This window comes from Corapipo altera, unplaced genomic scaffold (assembly GCF_003945725.1).
Source record: "Corapipo altera isolate COAL_440 unplaced genomic scaffold, ASM394572v1 343, whole genome shotgun sequence".
In the NCBI taxonomy this organism is placed as follows: Eukaryota; Metazoa; Chordata; class Aves; order Passeriformes; family Pipridae; genus Corapipo; species Corapipo altera.
In genome coordinates, this window is record NW_020884913.1 from 257,957 (window position 1) to 277,419 (window position 19,463).

The 19,463-nt window shown below is 52.9% G+C and overlaps 1 protein-coding gene across 3 annotated transcripts in view; it reads left to right on the forward strand.

Annotated features, from left to right (window-relative positions):
* SLC39A11 (solute carrier family 39 member 11) overlaps nt 1-19,463 on the forward strand; it is a 79,870-nt gene that overhangs the window by 10,263 nt on the left and 50,144 nt on the right. For 2 of the 3 annotated variants that reach the window (XM_027654549.1, XM_027654548.1), the window contains exon 5: nt 14,075-14,219. In XM_027654549.1, the coding sequence (XP_027510350.1) occupies nt 14,075-14,219 (145 nt within the window). The remainder of the gene's footprint in view (nt 1-14,074; nt 14,220-19,463) is intronic. The other variant, XM_027654550.1, reaches the window with a different exon arrangement.

Genomic DNA, 19,463 nt, shown 5'->3' on the forward strand with positions numbered 1-19,463 from the left:
CAATTCCTCCTGCTGGCTGGAGTTGTCCCCTGTGTGTTGAAACCAGGAGTGTGTGGAGGGGGAAGAGCGTTGGGAGCGAGATCCTTGTGCTGTGCAGAGGGATGGAGCAAGGACGGGCAGGGAGGGGGTGGCCTTGTGGGGAGCAGTGCAATTTGTGTGTATAAAAATATACAATACGTCCATAAATTCACTTTAAATGCTGATGGGAGTGGAGCTGTTGTCTCCTCTGGCCCAACGTGGCTGTTTGCTCCGTGTGGGACAGCACGTGTCACCACGCACTTGTCCCATGGGAATTCTGGTGGTTGGAGCTGGGGGAGGTTTTACACCCCATGGCTGCTGTGGAACTCCAGGAGGGTTTATATCCCAAGGCTGGTGCTGCTGCCAGGGTGTTTTCCTTCCTGGAAAAGGGGGTGTCCCTGCTTAGGGGTGTCTCTCCTGGTGGATAATGGGCAGGACCCACCTTGTCAGGGTCTGTGCCAGTGCAAAATGCTGCTTATCCTTCCCTGGATAACTCAGGCATGGTCAGGAGAGCTGGCAGAGGGTGGGGGGTTCTGAGTTCCCTGCCCAGAGGCAGCAGGGATGGCTCCTGGTGCTGGGCAGGGGCGGTGCAGTGGACAGGGAGGGGATTTTTGGGAGGCTTTAGGAAGGGGACAAAGTACCCAGAGACTCGGTGGAGCTGAGGGATGATGTGGAAGGAACACGGGGAGAGGTTAAAGCTGAATGTGTTGAAATGAAAAACAAGTGCCTGGTCAGTCTTGAGCCATCCTTGGGCCGTGCTGTGAGGGGATTTTGGCTGGAGATGAATCTCCCTTCACTTGGAGCCCAGACCTCACCCCTGGGAGCCAGAGCTGTTCAGACAAGGGTTAAGCCATCGCACTTCCAACAGGTCTTTCCAAATCAGTGAAAATCTCCGGGTTGTTTTCCTCCCCAGTGCGGGTGGGGAGGGGATGCTGGTGAGACTGGGGCACTCTGTCCCTGGGAGGGCAGGACCAGGGAGCTGTTTTTAGCTGCTGCTCTTTGCACAGAGAGCTCTCTCCCTGCCTGGCACTGCTCCAGGACTGGTTCGCTGGATAGCAACGGGTAGTAAAAGCTTTTAATGACTCTTTGTCAGCCCAGCCCTGCTCTCCGGGAGGGAGGAGGGCTCTGCTCCTCCCTCAGACCCCCAGAGCTGGGGTATCCCAGTGTTTGCTCCGGCAGCCAGAGGGTTAAACCTCCAAGACAAACTGGTTAATGGTGCCGAACAGCTGGAGTCATTAAATTCCTTACAAAAGGCAGATCTAATCTTTTACATCTCTATCTTCCCCTCTTTCCCTGGGTGAAGCCTTTAACTGTGTGTGTTCATCCTTTGGCTGAGCAGGAGGAGGAGAAGATGCTGGTCTGGGCACTCAGCTGGGCTGCTGGAGGGTGGCAAACCCCAACAGGGCATTGGGGAGCGGGGTCATGGCACAAACAGCCCCCAGGAGTTTAAAGAAAGGGGCTCTCCCATATTTTGCCAACTACCTCCTCTCACGGAGCCTTTAGTTTAACCTTGCACCTGCTCTGTAAATAAGAACTTGGCTTTCAGCTGGTGTTGGAGGAGGTTTCTGGACGGTGAGGGAGGTGTGTGAGACACTGTTGCCTTCACTAAAAAGCGCTGGGGCTCAGGGTCTTCGATGCCAAGACCCAAAGCCTTTGAGGGAAAGTTTACTTAAAAATTCCGCTCAGTGCAGCAGGTCCCTGGTGGCTGAGGAGCTATTTTGGGTCTGCTGCAACGCATAAGAATGCTGGAATGATGTGTTATTATTCTCATCCTTCAAATCTGTCTTGCAGCTCTGCTGACTTGGCTGAGTTTTGTTCAGAGTGGGGTGTCTTACTGGGTTTTCGTGATGTTTTTCTTGCTCTGGCCTCCCCCTTCCTGGAGGAATCCCACAAGAGTCCTGAGGATGAATCCAGCCCTGACTCTCTTCTTCAGACTGTCCCTGGCTACTCTTACTCCTGGGTTTTCACAAGCCTGTGAAAACTGGAAGCATTGGAAGTGTTGCATCAAAAACTGGGCACAGGCTCCTCAGGGCAGTGGTGCAGTCCCCATCCCTGGAGGGATTTACAGACACGTGGATGTGGCACTTGGGGACGTGGGCTGGTGGTGGCCTTGGCAGTGCTGTGTTAAGAGCTGGACTTGATTTTTATAGGGCTTTTCCAGCCTAAATAATTCCATGATTCCATGTGAGTTCCCTTTGTCTTGGAGCTGCTGGATCCCCGAGACCTCTCCGGGTGGTGCTGCAGGCTGTGGAGTTCCCACGAGTGTTCCCAAGCCCATCTGGGTGGGTTTTGGGTGGGCTTTGGCTCAGGGGGCAGTGGAGCATCTGTGCTGGAGCTGTGGCTTCCAGGAGCTCCCTTGCTCCTGCCTTTTCCAGACCAAAGCCCTCAGCTGCTCCTGTAGGCAAAGGGGAGTTCACAGGGGCGATGCTGGTGGGATTGGGAAGGTGCCATGGGCAGGGAGAGGGAGAAATCCAGCTGGTCGTGGTGTTGGGAGCTGGTAAACCCCTGGTGTGCTGCAGGACTTGTACCTGCCTCTCCTGTTAAATGCCTTGTTCTCTCCACGGAGTGACGTGGGCTCTGTGATCATTACGCTAAATAGGATAATGAGGCTTAATCAGCCTCATCTCCTCTACCTCTCGGCTTCATTCTCCTCACAAACATCTGTCTGCACAGGGGGAGCAGCTCCCTCACTCCCCGTGTGGTGGGTCCGTGGCTGGAGCTCGGCTCTCAGCCGGTGGGTGCTGGGGTGGGGGGTCTGCAGCAGCCTCGGGGGCTCCCCTGGGAGCTGCTGGGGGGGAGGGAGAGCAGGGCAGATGTCGCAGGAGAACCAGGAGTTAATGTGTAATCCGGGGAGAGAGCTGATGGGCCATTACTCAGCTCCAACCGGGAGCCTGCCAATACTTGGGGCGTGAAAGATGATGGGGAGCCTGGGCTGTAATTCCCACCTGGAAATACCATCTCCATTGGATATTTTTTATTTTTTTTCCTTCTGAGCTGGATACACGGTTTGGTGTGGGTTTTTTTTTTTTTGATCCTGAGTGCAAAGTAAATCAATAAAGCCACATGTGATGGTCAGACCATTCCTTGGATTTGAGCAAATAGTAACTGAAGTGCCTTTCAAAAACCTTTTGCCTGGCTTGGTGTTGGCTCTGTAGGTGCCAGGGCCAACCTCTCATCCCATGGAGCCAGCACAGCCAAAATCCCTCTCTGGGCTCCAGGGCTTGTGTTTCATACCTGCTTTTTGAAATATTTGGGGCTCTGGTTTGCAGCTGCTCGAAGGGTTTCCTGAGCAGGGGGAGGATCTGCAGGTGGGGTGGATGAGAGCACAGCAGGTGTGAGGATGCTCCTGGTAGGAGGCTGGATCCCCTTAACCCTCCCAAAACATGATGGCCTCGTGTTCCTGCCCTTTTCTGGTTGTGCAAGCCGAGGGTTGAAGGCTTTTTGGGGATAAAGTCCGGGACTGGACATTTTGCACAGTGAATTTTAGGCTATTTTTGGTGGGAACTCTTGGGAAGGGTTTGGAGCTTGATAAATAAATATCCGAGGATACTCTCCTATCTGATGGTGGTGTCTGGATCAGAATGTGCCTTGGGGATGGATATTTTGCTTTCTAAATCCATCCACGTCACTTGTGGGGAGGGAAAGCTGGGAATAGTGTGTGGGTGAAGCTGCAGGAGGAGGGGGAAGGACCATCCCACCTGCAGCTGTGGTTGCACGTTGTTTAAAATGGGAGGTTTTTTTTCTCAGGGCTGAAGCACAGCTGGATTAGGCCACTGGGAGCATCTTTTTGGAGGGAGGGGGCACTAGTAGTGATTCCTGGTACTTACATGTATTTTAGGAGGAATTTCTTGCTGGAAAGGTTGGTCAGGCGCTGGAAGGGGCTGCTCAGGGAGGTGTCCAAGGAATGTCTGGATGTAGCACTGAGTGCTCTGGGCTGGGGGACAAGTGGGGGCATCAGGCACAGGGTGGATCCATGGGCTGGGAGGGCTTTTCCAACCTCAGGGATTGTGGGATTCTCTGACTGTGGGGTTCTCTGATCCCCTCCCTGCTGTGACGAGGCAGAGCAGTTGTCGATGCCGTCTGTGGGTGCAGCTGGAAGGTGCCCGTGATCCTCCCAAATGTGCTTCCACCTGGCAAAGATGGAAAGCCTGCAATATTTCTCCCCCTCCTGCCTTGCCCAGGGCTGGGTGTGACGGGTTAATCCTCTCACCAGGCAGTGAAAACGTGCAGAGTCCTGTCGCTGGCGTTAATTTACAATCGGAATAAAGATTCCTCTTATGCAATTTGCTAATTCCTCCGAGGCCTGCCCATCACAAATTCCCATTTTAATGTGCTTTTTTTTCCTGCTCATCTGTGGCTCCCAGGAAGTTAATTAGCTGCACATCCTCACTGCCGGAGTAGGTGGAGGATTTTCAGCCAAGGGACATGCCTGGGGTGGGGTGGGGTGGGGGGGATGTGTATTTTCTGCTTTATGAAGTTTTTGAGTGTGGGACTGAAATGCTGCTGCAGGGATCGAGCCTTTGGCCCGTGGGGGGGATGAGGATGGACCAGAGGTTCCTGTGTGAGGCACAGCTCAGCTCGTGCATTCCTGCTTTGCTCTGATTTCCTTTGCTTAGGGCCAAATAAACAGCAGCCCTTGTGTTTGTTTGGTTTTGTGGCATCCTGGCCCTTTTCCACTGGCTCTGGGAGGGAGGAAGCGTCTGGCTCTGATGACTAAGGAAGGGAGACTTTTTGTTTTTTTGGGAGCCTCCTAAGGGAACGTAGCAAAGCCTTCCATTGGGAAAGGTCCTTCCCTTCTAGCTCTGAATGAATAAGAGTACCTGGGCATGGGTTTTATTAACTTATCAGTTCAAACCAACCCAGCTCTTCCCTGGGGCCAGCTGTGGAAGGTTATGGATCTGTGTGAGATTGGTCCCTGTGTCCTGGCCCAGGCAGGATTTCAGTCATGAAAATCCCTGGTGCTGACCACAAAGCCCACCCATGGGACCCTCTGAAAAATTCAGAAACCCCAAAGGTTCCTTTTCAATCTGTTTATCCATATGATCTGTGAAAAGCCTGGCTGCTTCCCACTCCTCCCTGTCCCTGTACAGTGGCTTTAGTGCTTGAAATCCAATTGCTCCTAGATAGATTGACATTATTTGCCCCAAACCCTCACAATATTGCAGTTATACTAATTTTTAGCAAAGCATTTCATTCTATTAGTGGAGGTAAAGGGTTATTTACTTCCAGAGTGCAATTTGTCAGCTGCTCTTAATTATAATTCTCCCTCATTATGCATTAAGCATTTCATAAAAACATGATTTGTGAAGCCCCAGAGCTCGAGCTACAGAGGAGAGCTGCCTTGAATCCAGGTCAGGGTTAGATTCCCTCCCACCCTCATTAGGTTTATGAATCACTAAGTTCTGACAGAGATGAGATCTGCAGTGGTTTGATGGTATGGGCTGAAAAAATCCTGCTGGAAAAAAAGCAGGGACTGAGAAAACCTGGCTTAATTCTTCATTCAGTGAGCTCCTGCACTGGATACACCTCTCTGTCATTCCCTGTTCCATGAGGTACCTGGGATAAGCCCCTCTCTCCCCTGGAGCAGATATTGCTGATAAGGTGCTAATGGACCATGGGACTTTCTCTCCTCCTGGCTCAGCCTTTGCTGAGGGAATTGCAATTGCTGCTTGGCCCTGGCTCAGAATTGTAAAAGAGGAGAGGTTTTCCAAACAGAAGAGCACACAGGAACACGGGATCCCCCCCAGAGCTGCCAGAGGAGCCTGGCTGGGGCTGGGGGGAGGGATGTGTTGCTGTCAGGAGGTCCCAGAACAGTATCCAGAGAAGGGAACAGAGCTGGAGAAGGGTCTGGAGCTGCTGAGGGAGCTGGGGGGGGGGCTCAGCCTGGGGCAAGGGAGGCGCGGGGGGGGCCTTCTGGCGCGGCAACCCCCGGGGGGGGGGGGGGGGGGGGGGGGGGGGGGTCGAGCTCTGCTGCCAGGGAACAAGGGACAGGAGGAGAGGGAATGGCCTCCAGCTGTGGCAGGGGAGGCTCAGGTTGGACATCAGGAGGAATTTCTTGCTGGAAAGGGTGGTCAGGCATTGGAAAGGGCTGCCCAGGGGGGTTTGGAGTGCCCACCCCTGGAGGTGTCCCAGGAAGGCCTGGCCGTGGCACTCAGTGCTCTGGGCTGGGGGACAAGGTGGGCATTGGGCACAGGGGGGATCCATGGGCTGGGAGGGCTTTTCCAACCTTAATGATTCTGAGGTTCTGCTGGATCCTGGACAGTGTCTGACATCGTTGCTGATTCAATTTGTGCACTTTTTGTGAAGTTTCAGATATGGGATGAGCAGAAAGCAGCAGCAAAGCTCCAGGGGAGAGCAAGCTGTGGGTTCTGACCCACTGAGCGTGGACTGGAGGGTGCTTGGAGTGTTCCTGGATTGCACATGTGCTTCAGCTTGATGGGCTCTAAAAGGTGATGGATTAAGGGACTTTAAACTCTCCTCCTTGCTGCAGTAATGCTCCACACCCTGCCTGCATCCAGGTGGACTCGGGGAAGGAATCAGGATCCTCTGCCTCCCTTTCCTGTGCCTGTGGTGCTGGTTCATGGCACAGAGCTGACTGCCCCGAGGGGGGATCACTCTCAGGCTCGCTCCTGTAGCATCCATACTCTTCCCCTGCACTCCTGAGCAAGTCCCTGTTTATCTGGGGCCACGCCAAGTGCTACAGAAGGTTCCTCAGCTGTTCTTTGATCTCAAAGTCTGCCTTTGAATTTGCTCACAGCATAACCCCAAATTAATGCCTCCACTGTGAAAGGGAAACCTGCCATTAAAATGACAGAGAAGCAGCAAGAGAGGTTCTGCAGTCGGCTGGGGGAATGTCAGGGAGAGGAAGGCTGCTTCCGTGTGGATCGTGGAAAATCCATCCCCACAGGTCTGGAGCTGCAGCACAGCTCCATCTCTCTCCCAGGGTAAGCTCTGACTCACCCACGCTGCCTTGGCAAGGCTGTGTGCTGCCAAGGCAGCTGGAAAGAGGCAGTTTTGTGCCTCCTGTGTGTGTGTGTGTGTCCAGGGAGGGCAGTGCCCTCGGAGAATGGTCCCCTCGGAGAGCGGCTGCTGGGTGATGCTCGGTGACCCCTTGGCTTGTGGCTGATGGTGTAAAAAACACTTGCTCCTAATCCAGTGGGACATTGTAGCTCATTAGTGGGCTGAGGAGCTGCTGGAGAGGAACACATTTGTGGGAAATGGGGGGAAATGGCTTTTTTGTTCCTCTCTGCTCAGCCTGGATGAGGCTCCTCCGCCAGAATAGGGACCTTGTGGGTGTCTCTGCCTCTGCACCCATTTGATGCTCAGGGTACGTGACTGTGGGTTGGTGGCCTGTCTGTGTCCTCCAGGGCTGTGGGGTGGCCTGTCTGTGTCCTCCAGGGCTGTGCCACACTCAGGGTGTGAAGATCTCCGAGGTGTGTTCCCCTGTCTCCCCCCATCATGCTCCAGTTCCCACCGGGGCAGTGGCAGTGATGTGACCTCAATCTGCTGGCCCCAGGCTTGGGAGCCAACGTGGATGAAACACTGACTGGATGAGTCTCCTCTCCGAGTCTCAGGCTTGGAAAGGCCCCCAGAGGAAAGGAGTTTATCCCTGAAAGTGTCCAAGGCCAGGTTGGACGGGGCTTGGAGCAGCCTGGGCTAGTGGAAGGTGTCCCTGCCCATGGCAGGGGGTGGAAAATGAGCTTTAAGGTCCCTCCCAGACAATTCCATGATTTTGCAGTAAGTTGGTTCGTTTCTCCTTGGTGGTGATCCAGAAGTGCCTTGTCCCTTGTTATGCCTTTCTTCTGTAATGAATCAAGGAACTAATTGCAGTAGATGAGGAGAATGAGGGGCCTCTCCTGTGGGTTTGTTGCACTGTGCCTCGGGAAGGTGCTGGAGGCTTCCCCGGCTCTGCTGTGGCTCCAGCAGAGAAGTCTGGAGCTATTTATGGGCTGTGCAAGATGGTGGGAGGAGATGAAGCCCAGCAAACATGTCCTTGGGCTGTGTCCTGCAGGCTGGGATGCTTGTGGGGATGCAGGAGAAGGGGCTGGTCCTGCTCCATCCCTGTGCCGGGGCACGTCCACGCGGATAATTGTGGATCCAGCGGAAGTCGTGTTTTAGTGTAATGGAATTAGGCAGTGCTGGCACGGCCTGGCTCTTCATTTGGGGGCTGATGGATCACTGGCTGAGCCCTGCTGCATCCTGCCAGAGCTCCAGGAGCCCTCCCCGCTCCCTTGCAGGACTCCCACATCCCCAGCTCCCCCTCTCCCATCAGTTCTCTCTGCAAACCATTGCTGAGGGGAATATTGGGTGGGAATGAGCTGTTCACTGAAGTTTTGTTTGCTTTTTCTCCAACCCTCCCAGAAAGCCTGGCAGAATAAAGGACTGTAGAAATCCACGTTGCCACGCTACAAACAAAGTGGGAAGGGAGCAGGGAGAGGGAAGAGAGGTGGAACTGGTCTCCATCAGGCTTTAATAAGCGTGTGGAGAAAAAGCTCTTCTTAATCCCATCTGAGGCTTAAAGGTTTATTGCAAACAATTAAAATCTCATATTGTAGTGCTGACTCGATGCCACAAACCCCTCTACCATGTCCTGCTGAGAGAGCCACTGGTGCCCAGGTGCTGGGGATGTGTGGAAAACGTAGGAATATATCCCTTAGGATCTGGCTATGGCTGTAACAGGCAAGTTTCCTCCCAGCAAACCACTGGAAGCGGATGTACAACCTAACTGGTTTTGGTGGGCAGCACTCCTGGGCTCCAACACTCCACCTGGAGCGATGATTCCATTGAAAAATGAATGTACTGGTTGTGTTGGAGGTTTCTCCGACATTCCTGGGGGGCAGGAGGTTGGTGACAGGAGACTTGGCTCCTGCTGTTGCAGAGATGGGGTTTGTTTGTTGAACAAGTTGTTTGTTTTTTTTGCCGTGTCCCATGGCAAAAGCAGGAAAAACATTCCTGGGCTTTTGTTTTTTGTCGTGGCAGACGTTATGAAAACGACCTCCTTTCTGCCGTGTGGGGCATCACGTTTTTGGAGGAACCTCTCCTGGATTTCCTGAGGAGCCTGGGAATTGCCTGTGTGTTCCCTCCTCCTGCCTTCCCAAACCCCAGTGCCAGCAACATTCCTGCTGTGTTTTGCCTCCCTCCTGGAATGGGAAAAGCCCCAAACGTGCCAGTGAGAAATATCCGTATGTTTATTTTTCATAGGAATGTTGTTTGACAGAAAAGATGGATTGGCCTGTGCCCGTCTCCCCTTGGAGCTTGGTGGGGCTGGTGCCAGTGGTGGGTTCCTGCTCCCTGGCACGATGCTCCTGGGGATCCAGCTGTGCTGGACTGGCTGGGGTGGGCATCCCAACATCCCTGGATTGGAAGGGCTGCAGGATTCTTTCCTGTCATTCCTGTTATTTAAGGGTTTGGGGTGATTTTTGGTGAATTTGCCTCCCTCCTGGTGTGCCAGACCGGGGGGCCTGGGTGTGCTGGGTGCTGCCAGCTCAGGACAACGCTGCACATTTTGGCACTTCCAAGGATCTCTGGCAGCTCCCAGGGGAGCCCCCGGGGCTGGGGCAGCTCCAGTGTCACCCCCCAGGACACCCTGGCTGTGCCCACGCTCCTGTGCCACAGGAGGAGGTGATTTATTCCTCCTGCCCTCGCAGCCTGTTGGCAGAGGCTGGTGATTAAAGCTGCTGTTTGCAATTTTCAGGAGTTATGAGTTATCTGAGTGGCTGATAATTAGCACTGAATAAAATGTACTTGCAATAATGCGACATTAGTTACAGATAAACTGATACCAGGCTTCCCTAATATTCACTTAAGCTTCCCTGGTTGGAGTTATTAGGGAAGGCTCTGGCTGCTGTGCTGCTGCACTGCTGGGATTGGGAAGGATAAACCCTGATGGGATCTGCTCACAGGGAGCTGCCAGAGCAGATCTGCCACGAAAACACCGGCATTTTTTTCTGTGGATGCACCTTTCCTTCCCAGTTCCTGGTGGTCTAGGGCATACTGGGTGTCCCAAGGCTTATTCCTAATTTATGGAGGAATCTGTCTGAGCAAATGGGTTTGGGTGCTGCTGGTGGGACCCAGTTAAGGCTGGGAGGTTTGGCTGTGCTGTGCTGGGAGTCAGGGCTGCCAGGCACTGTGGGAGCAGGGTTAATGGGTATGAGAGTGTGTCCAGAGCTGCATGGTGGTTGCTATTAATCATAAATGTGACTGCACCCACTTCAGCACTGAGAGGGGCCTTTTTACTGCTGGGAGTGTTTGAGGCTGCACTTGAGTTGTTGATTTTAGCAATTCAAGCGAGGGGTTGCTGGTGATCCATGGAGAGGAGCTGCAATCCAAGTCCACTTAAATCCATGCCTGCTGACTCCTTCCCTTAACCCATCCCTTTGTGCTTTTTAATATTTGTCAACATTAACCAAAACCAAGCTTTTTTTTTTTTTTTTTTCCCCCCTAGAAGATGTGGAAGACACATTGTTTCTGTGGGTCCCTCTGTGTCCCTCCGTGGGCTCTGGGAGTGATGTGACCATCCGAGGTCTCAAGGAGTGAAACCAGAGTGTGCTGAGGGAGGGTGGGGGATGCTCTCCATCGCTTCACATTCCTCAGCTCCGCTGCTGGCACTGGAATTCATGGCTGGCACCGGGATTTGGATCCCTTGGAAGCATCGAGCCCCTGATACGTTGTTTTAAATAACAGAATCCCAACCTGCTGGTTTACATGTTGGTGGGTGCTCTCTGATAACTAAGTGAGCTCTCTACCCACTCCTGTTTCATGTTTTTAACGTAAATCTGTTGATCTAACCTGGAAAATCCAGGGAGTTGCTGCTCTGTGCCTCTGTCTCTGTCCCCAGAGGTGTTGGGTCAGTGCAGAAGTGCAGGAGCAGCAAAGCCAAGTGAGTGGCAGCACTGACCCACCCTTTTCTCTTTCTCTGGTCCCTCTCTGGTCCCTGCTCTGTTATCACTGTCTCTCTCTTATTAAGTGTGAAATAGGAGCCTCTGGGCACCTTCAAACCATGGCTTATTATTGTCTCTTATCGTCTCTGTGTCTGCTTCGGGACAACTTAGGAATAGTTTTTAGCTTTTTAAAAGAAAGTAGCAACGTTTATTCTGTTTTTCTCTTTCCCCTTGTGGTACTTCGTGCCATCAGTTGATGCATCTTTGTTTTCTGCGGCTTTGTGGAGCCTGTTCCATGGTATTTGCTGGGTTAAGATACTGCACAGGAAAAGCAGCAACACCTCCAGGCCTGGGACCAAGTGACCCACCCAAAACCAGACCATCAGCTTTTATCATCACTATTTCTTTATTAATTTATTCTCCTTCATTGCTCAGGTGGAGAAGAGCAGATTATTTCTCAAAGGCATCACTCACTCTTCAATTCTTTTTAAAATTGGCTTCAGATCAATTTAAAACTTGTGCAAGAGGCTGCTGGGCAGAGGGATGTGATCCAAAATCCTTGTTTTACCTGAAAGGATACCTATTTTTTTTCTTTCATCTAAAAGGATACCCATTTTTTACCTAAAAGGATACCTTTTTTTCTACATAAAGGACACCTTGTTTTCTCATTTGCTTTTCCACACAGGGCCAGGACAATCCAACAACTTCTCTCCACGAGCAGACAAGTGCAGTGGGGACTCCCACATCCCAGAATAGTTTTCCTCCAAGTTCTTCCTGCCCAAATCTCTCACTGCCTCTCGCTTTTCGAAATAATCAACCCCCGTGGTTCCTTCACTTAACGCTAATTACTGGCACGAACTAATTAATGCGAGCTGACTTCCCTCTCCTCTTTCTGATGCTGTTTTAACCCACTGACACGTTCCAATTAAGGGCCTCATGCAGGGCCCGGGCTGGAATGACTGGGAGCAATCCCAGTCGGAATCAGTCGTGTGCTTTCCTGAAGGTCACTGATATTTTGATGAGTTGCTGCTGTCGTGTGTTTGTGCCTGTCAGCAGGGAGGTGACCTGACCCTGCGAAAAACATCTGAAATATCCCTGAGTGCGCCTCCATTTTGGTGGGAAATGAAGGTCTGTGGGTATCATTTTGATAGAGTTTGATGTGCTGGGAATGGTGGCACGGAAAATCCCCGTGGGAGGCTGTTGAGCAGGGGCTGCAGAGTGTGGGGTGAGTGCTCCTGACCTCACAAGGACCTGGCTGGGTCGGTGTGGATGGGGACAGAGGGCAGCTGCCCGGTGTCACCTGCCTGCTCCAGCCTGGGCAGGGGGTTTCCCTCCCTCCCCCTGGCTGGGTGGCTGTGGCTCAGTGTCCTGGCCGTGCCCTGGGCTCGCTGCCCTGCCCGTGCTGACACACTCTGGCTGGGCAGCAGCTGTGTTTGGGCTGGAGCAAAGCCATGGATCCCGTGGTGGTAAAGCCCACAAAGCTGCTGCTGCAATGGCTGTAGCTCGTTTGACAACGTGCTGGGAGGAGAGCTGTCTGCTCCAGGAATCCTGGTATTCCCCGTGCCCGAGGAGGTTGGTGGCTGGAGCAGGGCTGGAGAGCCCCATGCCACGCTCACGAGTCCTTTATGGGCACTTGAAGTTGAGACTTTACTTCTCCACCTTCCAATTCCTGTCCTTGCTTCTCCTCAGGATCCTGTTTTCCAGAAAGTTTTTGGTGTTTCTCACTTTCTCCAGAGGTGAAAACCCATTTAGCTTTAGCAGGACCAGGCAAGAAAGATGGAGAGGGACTATTTCCAATGGCCTCGAGTGATAGGACAAGGGGGAATGGCTTCACATGACCAGAGGGCAGGGTTAGATGGGATACTGGGAAGGAATTCTTCCCTAGGAGGATGGGCACAGGTTACCTGAAGAAGCTGTGGCTGCCCCTGGATCCCTGGAAGTGTCCAAGGCCAGGTTGGACGGGGCTTGGAGCAACCTGGGCTAGTGGAAGGTGTCCCTGCCCATGGCAGGGGTGGGATGAGATGATCTTTAAGATCTCTTCCAACCCAAACCATTCCGTGATTCTGTGACTCTCCTTGTGTAAGGAGACCGTGCTGCAGAAGTGCCAGCAGCAGGATGAGCCTCTGAGCTTCCATTCTCAGCCTCTCCTTGCCCTTATCCAAGTCAGGCTGTGATGGGAAGCTCCCCTCTTCCCTCCCTGTGTCACATCATCCAGGTTTTGCTGGAAAACCACCCTGTTCCTGCCTGTTCTTCCAGCCACTGCCCGGGATTTCAGGCACAGAGCTGCAGGTGTCTCCCCTGGGCAGGTGTGCTGGGAGGGAGGGGGGTCTCCCATCTCCCAGAGGGATTTAAACACGAGCTCCTCATCCTGTAATTGCTGGGTTAGTGGAGGTGAAAGCTGCAGTGGAGAGCAGACAGCAAATATGTGATTAGTATTAATAGCCCCGGTCAGACTGTATTATGCAAATGAGGGGAGAAGAGACAATTTAGTTATTCATCTTTAACCTTTATTTTTGTTTCATGTGACCTTAGCCAGCGAGGCTCCCCTTACCTGCTCTGGCTGTTCAGTGTTTGATGGCTTATTCTGCTGCCATCCATCCAGCAGTGTTCCTGAGGGGTGATTCCAGGTGCAGTGGGGACATCCTGGTGACACCAAGTCACACAGCCACTGCCATGGGACACGCTCCCTTCTCTCAGCTCTGCTGTTGTGCCTCTAACCCCTTGTTCTCTCCCAGTTTTGTAGCTCCAGGTGGGTTTGAGGATCCTGGGGGCATCCAGAAACACCAACCTGGATTCGTTTTTATCAGGAGCTGTAGTGCCAGGACAAGGGGGAATGGCTTCCCACTGCCAGAGGGCAGGGTTAGAAGGGATATTGGGAAGGAATTCTTCCCTGTGAGGGTGGGGAGGCCCTGGCACAGGTTGCCCAGAGAAGCTGTGGCTGCCCCTGGATCCCTGGAAGTGTCCAAGGCCAGGTTGGATGAGTTGGAGCAACCTGGGTGAGTGGAAGGTGTCCCTGCCCAGGGCAGGGGGTGGCACTGGATGGGCTTTAAGGTCCATTCCATGATTCCAGGGTTCTCCACACCAGTGCCAGAGGGTGGGGCTGGGAGAGGGCTGATGGGCAGCTGTGGGGAAGCCCTTGTGCCTCTTGGAAAACCCTTGTGCCTCTTGCCTTGCAGGGTTTCAGTGGCCCTTCCCACGCCGCCCTGGCCTTGAGCTGCGACCCCCGAGCCGCCAAGGAGAAGCAGGAGCAGGACCCTGCCCGTCCCCTGGACTGTGGGAGCGAGCTGTCCATCCGGATAGGTAGAGCTGGGCTCCATCCAGGCAAGCATCCTGTCATATACCACCTGCAGAGGGCACGGGCAAAGCCCCCCTGCTAAAGCGGCTCCGGGGCCGGCACGTATGTCATCGCCATTGCATTGGGGTTTGACACGTGCATGCAAAGTGCACCTTCCCTTCCCTCCCTGCCTCTGTCTCCCCGCTGCCTCTTGTTCCAAGAATTGTTTCTTCGCTTTCCACTTCGCTTCTCAAAGCCACTTGCACGTCTGTCTGTGCCCATGAATTATTGATAATTAAGTATCTCGCTCGCCGAGGAGATGAAATCATCGGCTGCGCTCGGCATCGGTTGATTTGCAGCGTGGGCACAGCCAGTGCTCGCCCTGCCCTGGCCAGGCTGTGCCGAGGTGAAGGTGCCCCGCGGCTCTGACCCTCCTTAATTATAGATGAGGACTGGCATTCACGCTGTCAGTCCTTGTTCTGGAGGTTCACAGAACTGTAGCTGACGAAATGGGGAGTAAAATGTCTCGCTGGCAGCTCTTTCCCCCTTAATAGATTTTAAAGAACGAATTTAGGCAGGGTGGTGGGACCTCTTTGGGCTTCCCCAGCTCCGGGGTGTGTCCGTGGGGTGGGTGGTGGGGATACATCCCCTGAGACAACACAATTGTCTCTTCCTCTACTTAATAGCAGCTTTCCAGTAGACAAAGAAAATGTAATTTAGTGAATTAATCTTATTGCTCCTCTGCTTTTTCTTGCTTGGAGAGCAAGTGAAATAGAGGTTTAAAACATCATGAGCACAATTTGGAGCTGATTGAGATGAAGGAGTGATCCTTCTTTTTACAAGGAATAGGACTACCCTCTTAAATCAGCCTCTTTTATTTTAACCACATTGCTTAATTGCACGTTTCCTAAAGTGTTTCAAATCCACAGGATTTGAAATACCAGCTTGAATTTTTCCAAAGGGATGGAAGGATGTTCTGTGCTAAATTCAAGGAGCTTGGGGGCCTCCAGGTCTTTTAGCAGGAGCTGCTCCAGCCCTGTGGCTGTAAGGCTGCCGCAGGGGTTTGGATATTTTTGTAAGGTGGAAGCTTCGTATCCCAGGTGCAGTTTAATTTTATTCTTCAAGGGGAAAAAAAAAAAAGAGAGGCAGTTTTCAGAAACTCGAGCTGCTGAGGTTTTATGTTTTCATCTTCTTTCAGTTGCAGACAATAACAGTGCAAATGGTTTTGGGAATAGAAAATTTCCATTAGACTTGGTTGTTTTTTCCTCTCTCTGGGGAAATGGTATTAAGGACCTACAATACATTAATTCTTTTATTGTCTCTTGCTTTTTTTTTATTTCTTGCTACTGAAATGAACTCGGTGTTTTCTCAAGATACCTCAAGCCTTTCAAGGAAGCTGCTTTCCCCAGAGCTGGGTAGTGCTTGGCTGGGCTCTGGGGAACTCTGGGAACATAATGGGTGTTTTCAAAGTCTAATGGGTACTAAGTGGAATATTTCAGACTTAATCACTGTTGAATCGTTGACCCTTCTTTCATATTTACATGTTTTTCAATCGCTAAAGCTGTGAAAACAAAGGGAAATCCCAAAGCAGCCGCTGCCTTGTTCTGCCTTTGTCTTTATAGCCCGGGGATGGGGATGGGGATGGCTGGAGAAGATGGAAAGCTGCGGTTCCCCAGGGCCCCGTGTCTGAGGAGTTACTGTTAGAGATGGAAATGCACATTTAACGCGGCTGGGAGAGTTGGGGAGCAGCAGTGACTCTGCAGATGGGATCCTTGTAGCCGGGAGCAAGCAAGAAGGTTTCTTTAAGACCTAGAGAGAAGGAGGTGGAGGAAAGGTGGTAGTTAGATCTGTCCCTCATCTGCTCTGGTGGGAGGAAAAACAATCTTACTCTGCTTTTTCTCCCAGTCAGCAGCAGTTGCTCCAGGTTGGAGCAGCCTGGTCTGGTGGAAGGTGTCCCTGCCTGTGGCAGGGGGGTGGAAGGAGATGAGCTTTATGGTTCTTTCCAAACCCAACCATTCTGTGACTCTCTTCTTCTCCACCATCTTGAATCTCTGGGTTTCCCATCACTTGCAAGTTGGTTTTTTTTTGGGGAGACAGGAAGCACGAGATCACCTGGACAGGGTTGGACCCCCCTCTCTCTCTCCCTCCAGGGCTGGGGCTCTGCTCCCTCGTGCTCCAGCCCCTCTCCAGCCCATGCTGAATCGAAATGTGACTTTTCTGGGAGCTCCTAGGAGCTGGCTGCCTGGTGGATGTGTGGAGTAGGGTGTGTGTAGCCACGTGAAAACGGAGTAGGGGTGGATTTGCTGTGAATCGCAGTGAAAAGTCTGTGTCTAGACGTGGTGTTTGATGAGTGGGATAATCACTAGGCTTTAATTACTACAAAAGAAAGAGAATCCAGCCTTGTCTCTAACATATCTGGGTAGGCAAGGGATGTAATCTGTATTTCTCTGCTTTAGAACGGGTTGGGATGAAGCTGGGGATGTTTGGTTGTTGCTGTGGGTGCTGGTGGAGCTCTGCTCGGTGCCACCGAGTGACCCCTGGGGCTGTGCCCTCCTGCCCTAAGGACCAGGGGGTGGGTGCCCTGCTCCCTACAGCTCCCTGGGCAGCCCCAGGGCTCAGGGCAGCTCAGCCTGCTTGCGTTTGCAGCCATTAAACTCAGAGGACACCCTGGGCAGGGTGCCCTGGGCTGGTGGCCGGGCCCGACCCCCGGTGCTGTTCTCCGGGAGTTCTCAGAAGGGATTTGCATCCAGCCCTGGAACCTGAGCTGTGACTCATGCCCATGGAGCTGTATATGGAACAGCCAGGCGTGCTGGGGCCTCGGCAGCGCTGGTGCTCAGTGATTCACGGCGCTCCCAATCCAGTGAGGGAGCCGAGTGGGAGCACAGGGCGATATTCCCGATATTCCCCAGCTGCCTCCTCCGCTCCCCACACACGGCCCCACTGCCCCTGGGACATCTCTGCCCAAGGTGCCGGAGCAGGGGAGGTCACAGCAGAAATGTGGCTGTGAAGCGCCTGGACTAAAATCCCAAATGTCCCTCTGGTGCCCAGCTGGAGGCTGGCACAGCTCCGGCCCCAGGGAGGTGGGAGGAGGAGGAGTTTCGGAGCTGGCTGCTCTCCCAAACTGCAATTCCATGCCTGTGGAAGCACCTGGGTATCCAGCAGCATCCTTGCTGCTCCTCAGCCATCCCAGAGACATGGGTGTGTCTCAGTCTTGGAGAGACTGTTTCCAAGGACCTGGAGTGCCAGGACAAGTGGAAATGGCTTCCCACTGCCAGAGGGCAGGGTCAGATGGAATATTGGGAAGAAATTCCTCCCTGGGAGGGTGGGGAGGCCCTGGCACAGGTTGCCCAGAGAAGCTGTGGCTGCCCTGGATCCCTGGAAGTGTCCAAGGCCAGGTTGGACGGGGCTTGGAGCAACCTGGGCGAGTGGAAGGTGTCCCTGCCCATGGTAGGGGGTGGGATGGATGAGCTTTAAGATCCCTTCCAACCCAACCCATTCCATGCTGGTGCCAAGGGGATGTGATGTGCTGCTGGTGCTGGGAAGTCACTGATATTCCTGAAGGGAATCAGGCTTTGTTTTAGTGACTCAGCTGAGCCTTGGTGGGGTGTGGGTTAGGAAGTGGTACTCTGGCATTCCTGCCTGGATGTGCAGTGAGTAAATCCAGGTGGATTTAGTAATTGGAAAAAGAAACCTGTGTTTGAAATAGTGTACATAAGAAATGGAATTTCATTAAACTTATTATTTAAATGAGCCAGAAGGTCTGTGGGCATTCTAGAGGAGCATTATTACATAGAAGCTCTATTTTTTCCCTTAAATTGGAGCTGCTGCACCAAACCAGCTGCAGTGCTGAGGCTCAGGAGGTGATTTGGCTCGGGAAGCCCTGAGGCAGGGGCTGGGTGGGCTGGGGGCACCCCCAGTGCCAGCCCTGCTGTGGGTCCATCCTGCTGGGCCCTTTCCAGCAGCATCACCCACTTTGTGCTCTGATTTTCTACCTCCTTCCTAAGCTTGTTTGTTTTCCCATTTTTGCTTTATTTTGCCCCTTCAAAGGAAGTTTCTGTGCTCCAGGGCTGCCCAGGAGGGGAATGGGCTGCACATGAGAGGAAGCAGAACCTGCTCATGGAGCTTCTCTTCCATCAGTGCCGGGGCAGTTCAGGGCCTGGGAAGCAGAAATGTGTACTGGAAGGGAACTGGGGAGATACAAGAGGAGGCAAAACCCCTCGGGGACCAATACAGAGAGAGGGCCTGAGCTGGATTTTGGGGTTGGCACTGATGCTCAGGCAGCATATTTGTGTGCTTTGTCCTTGCAGCCAAAAAATTCCCTATTTTTTCCCTGTTACTGCTGGGTGGACCATCTGGTTTCTGAAAGTCCAGCCTTGTCCCAGCTTTTTGGGCTGACCTGATCCATTCTGTCCCCCGGTGCCAGTGGGAAAACCTCCATGGCAATGCCCAGCTCCCACCACAGGAGAACAAGCAGGTTGCTGGTGCTCACCCCATAAATTTTCTGCTCGTTCCCCCCCTCCCCTGAGCAGGAGCAGTGGCTGGGAGGGAGGGAGGGATGATGGATAAAACCTCTCCAGCCGTGATTGATCGGGGTAATTCAGCCGGAGCCTCCCGTGTGCATCCCAAAGGTTCATTAAGTCATTGCAACTTATATAACATGAAGCTCCTTCTGCAAAACGAGGTGTTCAGCACTTTGAGACGATTCCCACACTGTTTGTAATGGCACTGACACGTTCACACTGTGCTTGATCCAGGAAAGTGCTGCTTTCAGAAGCCATCAATTCACTCGGGAGGCTTCCTGGCCAGCCCGGCTGATGAATGCCTGTGGCAATGTCTGTATTGATTAAAAAACATCCTTCCTGAAGCGTTTCAAATGGTTATTGACCATCCTTGTCAGGCTGGGATCTGTGCTTGGCTTTTATAGTCGTGACTGAGCGCGGATTTATATAGGCAGAGCTTCAGAATAATAAATGGAATGGGGGCCCGTAATCCTTCTGGGAGTGAGGAAATGCCTTCTCAGTCACAGACCTGTGCCCCCATCATTCCAGGCACAGCCTTGCTCCTTGGATTAGGAATTTTGGCTTTACAGGGTTAAACTGAACCTGGTGTTTGCTGTCCTTTGCACAGGGGTGTTTGGTGGCAGATGGACGAGTGTCCTGGTGCCTGTGCAAGAGGGGCAGCTCCTGGGGGGACATTCCCAGCCCACACCGTGCCCTGTGGGTGCCAGGGATGCAGGGATTGTAACCTGTGGGACTGTGGGTGCCAGGGATGCAGGGATTGTGCCCTGTGGG